Source organism: Henckelia pumila, chromosome 1 (genome assembly GCF_033568475.1).
Source record: "Henckelia pumila isolate YLH828 chromosome 1, ASM3356847v2, whole genome shotgun sequence".
Taxonomy (NCBI): Eukaryota; Viridiplantae; Streptophyta; class Magnoliopsida; order Lamiales; family Gesneriaceae; genus Henckelia; species Henckelia pumila.
The window spans coordinates 84,074,707-84,078,124 of NC_133120.1; the positions used below are offsets into that span (position 1 = coordinate 84,074,707).

General features: G+C 37.9%; 1 protein-coding gene across 1 annotated transcript; it reads left to right on the forward strand.

The window, feature by feature from the left end:
• Positions 1–1,315: 1,315 nt before the first annotated feature.
• On the forward strand, positions 1,316–3,418 carry LOC140874804 (cytochrome P450 76A2-like). Its single transcript, XM_073278219.1, has 2 exons — positions 1,316–2,284; positions 2,642–3,418. Exons 1-2 carry the CDS (start codon positions 1,394–1,396, stop codon positions 3,251–3,253), a joined length of 1,503 nt encoding a protein of 500 aa, XP_073134320.1. The 5' UTR covers positions 1,316–1,393; the 3' UTR covers positions 3,254–3,418.

The following is a 3,418-nucleotide window of genomic DNA, read 5'->3' on the forward strand; positions in this document are numbered from 1 at the left end:
TTGTTTGCATGTATTGATCACGACAAATTTGAAATGCTGGAGCGTAAAATTGGCTTCTTCGTCTTCTTAATTCTTTTTTTTTTCACCCCATTATATATTTTTCATGTTAGAAAATTGCAGGCCGGCCGCCAATAATTGAATAGCATCTAGAAGCATGCGCTGCCAGTCTGCTACGCCTAATATTTCGAAGAAACATTTCAATTAATCTTATTATGTCCAGCTGATCAAATGCATATTTTTTTAAAAAAAACAAAACTAAACTGTGAAGTATCTTAATTATATATGCACACACCACATTTTTGTTCAAATTTTACAGTAATTAAAATTAAAAAATAAATATATTATTACAGTAATTAAAATTAAAAAATAATTATATTATCCGTACCTTTTAATTTGTCAATGCTAGTTCGAACGTGCATGTGCGTGCGGGGGCATATATCTTGCAACAAGATATATCGATTCTGTTTCATTAAAGACAAATTCAACAAACATGGCTTGTATTTCCTACCATGCTAATGATTCTTTTGTTGACTAACAAGAAACAAACAATTTCATTACATGAATATATGATAAGCCTGCACTTTAATATTATTTAGGGAAAATGATTTTTTTTGTTCTATTAATTTATCTATTTTTTTGTTTTTAGACCATTAACTAATTTTCAAGGTTTGGTTTTGGTACACTAACTTTCATATCATCATTTTACGATATTATGTCAGTATTTTTCGATGTCACATCATTCGTTGGACCAAAATAGCCGAAAATTAAAAGTTAATGTATTAAAACCAAACTTTGAAATACGAATTGATCAAAATCAAAAAATGAACAAGTTAATAACCAAATAAACTATATTCCATATTAACATGAAAACATTTTCCTATAGTTAATAAAATATACATGTTTATCGAAAATTTTCATATATATGCTATAAATTGAATTGCTAGAGTAGATTTTTATTGTACTTTTATATCAAGATGAATTTAAGGATGTAAATATTGACATGTTTTGATTAAACAGTATACTTTAATTCCACAGTGCGATGATAGAAAATTTATATGTGGATCTTACAATCATATAAATTCACATGCATATTAATAATGCACATGCTCAAATAATATATAAGGTTCCACAAAAAAATAGAATATTCATGATTCCAATTTCCAAATAATAATAATAATAATAATAATAATAATAATAATAATAATAATAAGATAGATTAATTATTTTATTTCGTCTGGTAAACATAGGAGTCTGTGAAGTCAGAAAATATTTAAATACGACAGGTTCAATCAAAAGCAGACAAGAGAATCGCATCGCTTGCTTATATATATATATATTAAATTTGGGAGAAATTGAAGAGTGAGAAGTAAACAAGACTCGTAAATTAAAAAACATGGATTGGGAGTTGACCATCCTCTATTGCTGCGTTCTCATTGCCTTATCTATCCTCTTCCTCCTCCGCCAGCAGCGGCGCTCCGCCACCGGGAGGCTGCCGCCAGGTCCACCGGGATGGCCAGTGTTCGGCAACATGTTCGACCTCGGTTCCATGCCCCACAAAACTCTAGCGGGGCTGCGGAAAGATTATGGCCCAGTTGTCTGGTTGAGGATCGGCTCTATCAAAACAATGGTGCTGCTCACCGCCGAGGCCGCGACGGAATTTTTCAAGAACCACGATGCGAACTTCGCAGACCGCATGATCACGGAGGTGATGAGGGCCCATGACTTCAACAAGGCGGCTGTCTCCCTAGCTCCATACGGCCAATACTGGCGTGTGATGAAGCGTGTGATGACTGTTGAAATGCTGGTTCAGAAAAAGATCAACGAGACCGCCGATATCCGGAGGCGGTGCATCGCGGACATGGTGGAATGGATTGGGAAGGAAGCCGGATCAGTGATACACGTGGCGCGGTTTGTGTTCTTGTCTTCGTTCAACATGCTGGGGAATTTAATGCTGTCCCGTGATCTGGTGAGCCCTGGATCGGCGGAAGGGTCCGAGTTCTTTGCGGCGATGATTGAGTTGATGGAGTGGTCGGGACATCCGAATATCGTAGATCTTTTTCCATGGCTGAAACGGCTGGATCCGCAGGGTCTGAGGCGGAAGGCGGAGGAAGGGATGGGGAGGACGATGAAGATCGTGGGGCAATTCGTGACGGAGAGGTTGAAGGATCAAAACGTTGCAGAAGGGAAGAAGGATTTCCTGGAAGTGTTGCTGGCAAGTGAAGGGAATGGAAGAAAGGATGGGGTCGATAAGATTTCAGACCACGACTTAAATATAATGATCATGGTAAATATATATGGAATCATCTTTCATTTATAACTATTTATCAGTTATATATTTTGATATGTAAGTTGATTGATACATTCACTTCCATCTTTATAAATCCAGATTCCAAGTTCAAACCTAGCTAATCAACAAGACATATAGGCTTCCTCCATTTATACTAAACTATAGTTCTAAATTTTGATTGTAGAAATACTATTTTCCTCATGTTTTTGTCATGAAAGTGAATGAAGGTAACTATAATTTAGCATTCAAATCCTATTTTAAAATTTAAATCTGCATGTTCATTTCTTTCCAAACACCATCATAGAAAATTCTTAAAAGAATCTTTTAAATGCTAACTTGGTTTGACTTTCTCAGGAGGTGTTTCTGGCCGGTTCAGAAACAACAAGCAGCAGCACCGAGTGGGCCATGGTCGAGCTGCTCAGCCAACCGGAGATAATGACCAAGGCCAAAAACGAACTCGCCGAGGTAGTCGGAAAGAGCAACAAATTCGACGAGAATCACATCGAAAATCTACCGTACTTGCAAGCAGTGATCAAGGAAACTCTCAGACTACATCCTCCGATTCCATTCCTGGTTCCTCGGAAAGCAATTCAAGATGCCAACTTCATGGGTTACCAAATTCCCAAAAACACGCAGGTTTTCGTGAACGCTTGGGCGATTGGAAGGGACCCAGCTTGTTGGGATGACCCTTTATCTTTCAAACCCGAAAGATTTTTAGGCTCCAAGATTGATTACAAAGGGCAGCATTACGAGCTGATTCCTTTCGGCGCTGGCAGGAGGATGTGTGCCGGAATTCCTCTGGCTCACCGAATGCTTCACCTTGTGTTGGGTACTTTGCTTCATGAGTTTGACTGGGAAGTTGATGATGTAGGTCGGAAAGGATTGGTTGACTCGAGAGAGAGGATGGGGATCACTGTTCGGAGATTGGTGCCGCTGAAAGCAAGGCCTACTAAGTGTTCGATATAATGCCCGGGCTAAATTATCAATAATGTAGCTCTCTTGTGACGAATTTTAGTTCGGTGTCCGTTGAACCCTGTGCTAAACTTTTTTGGGGGAAAAAAAAAAGTTCTTGTGTTAAAAGTTACTACGATTGGACGATTGGATGAAAAATTATCTAAAATAAATTATATA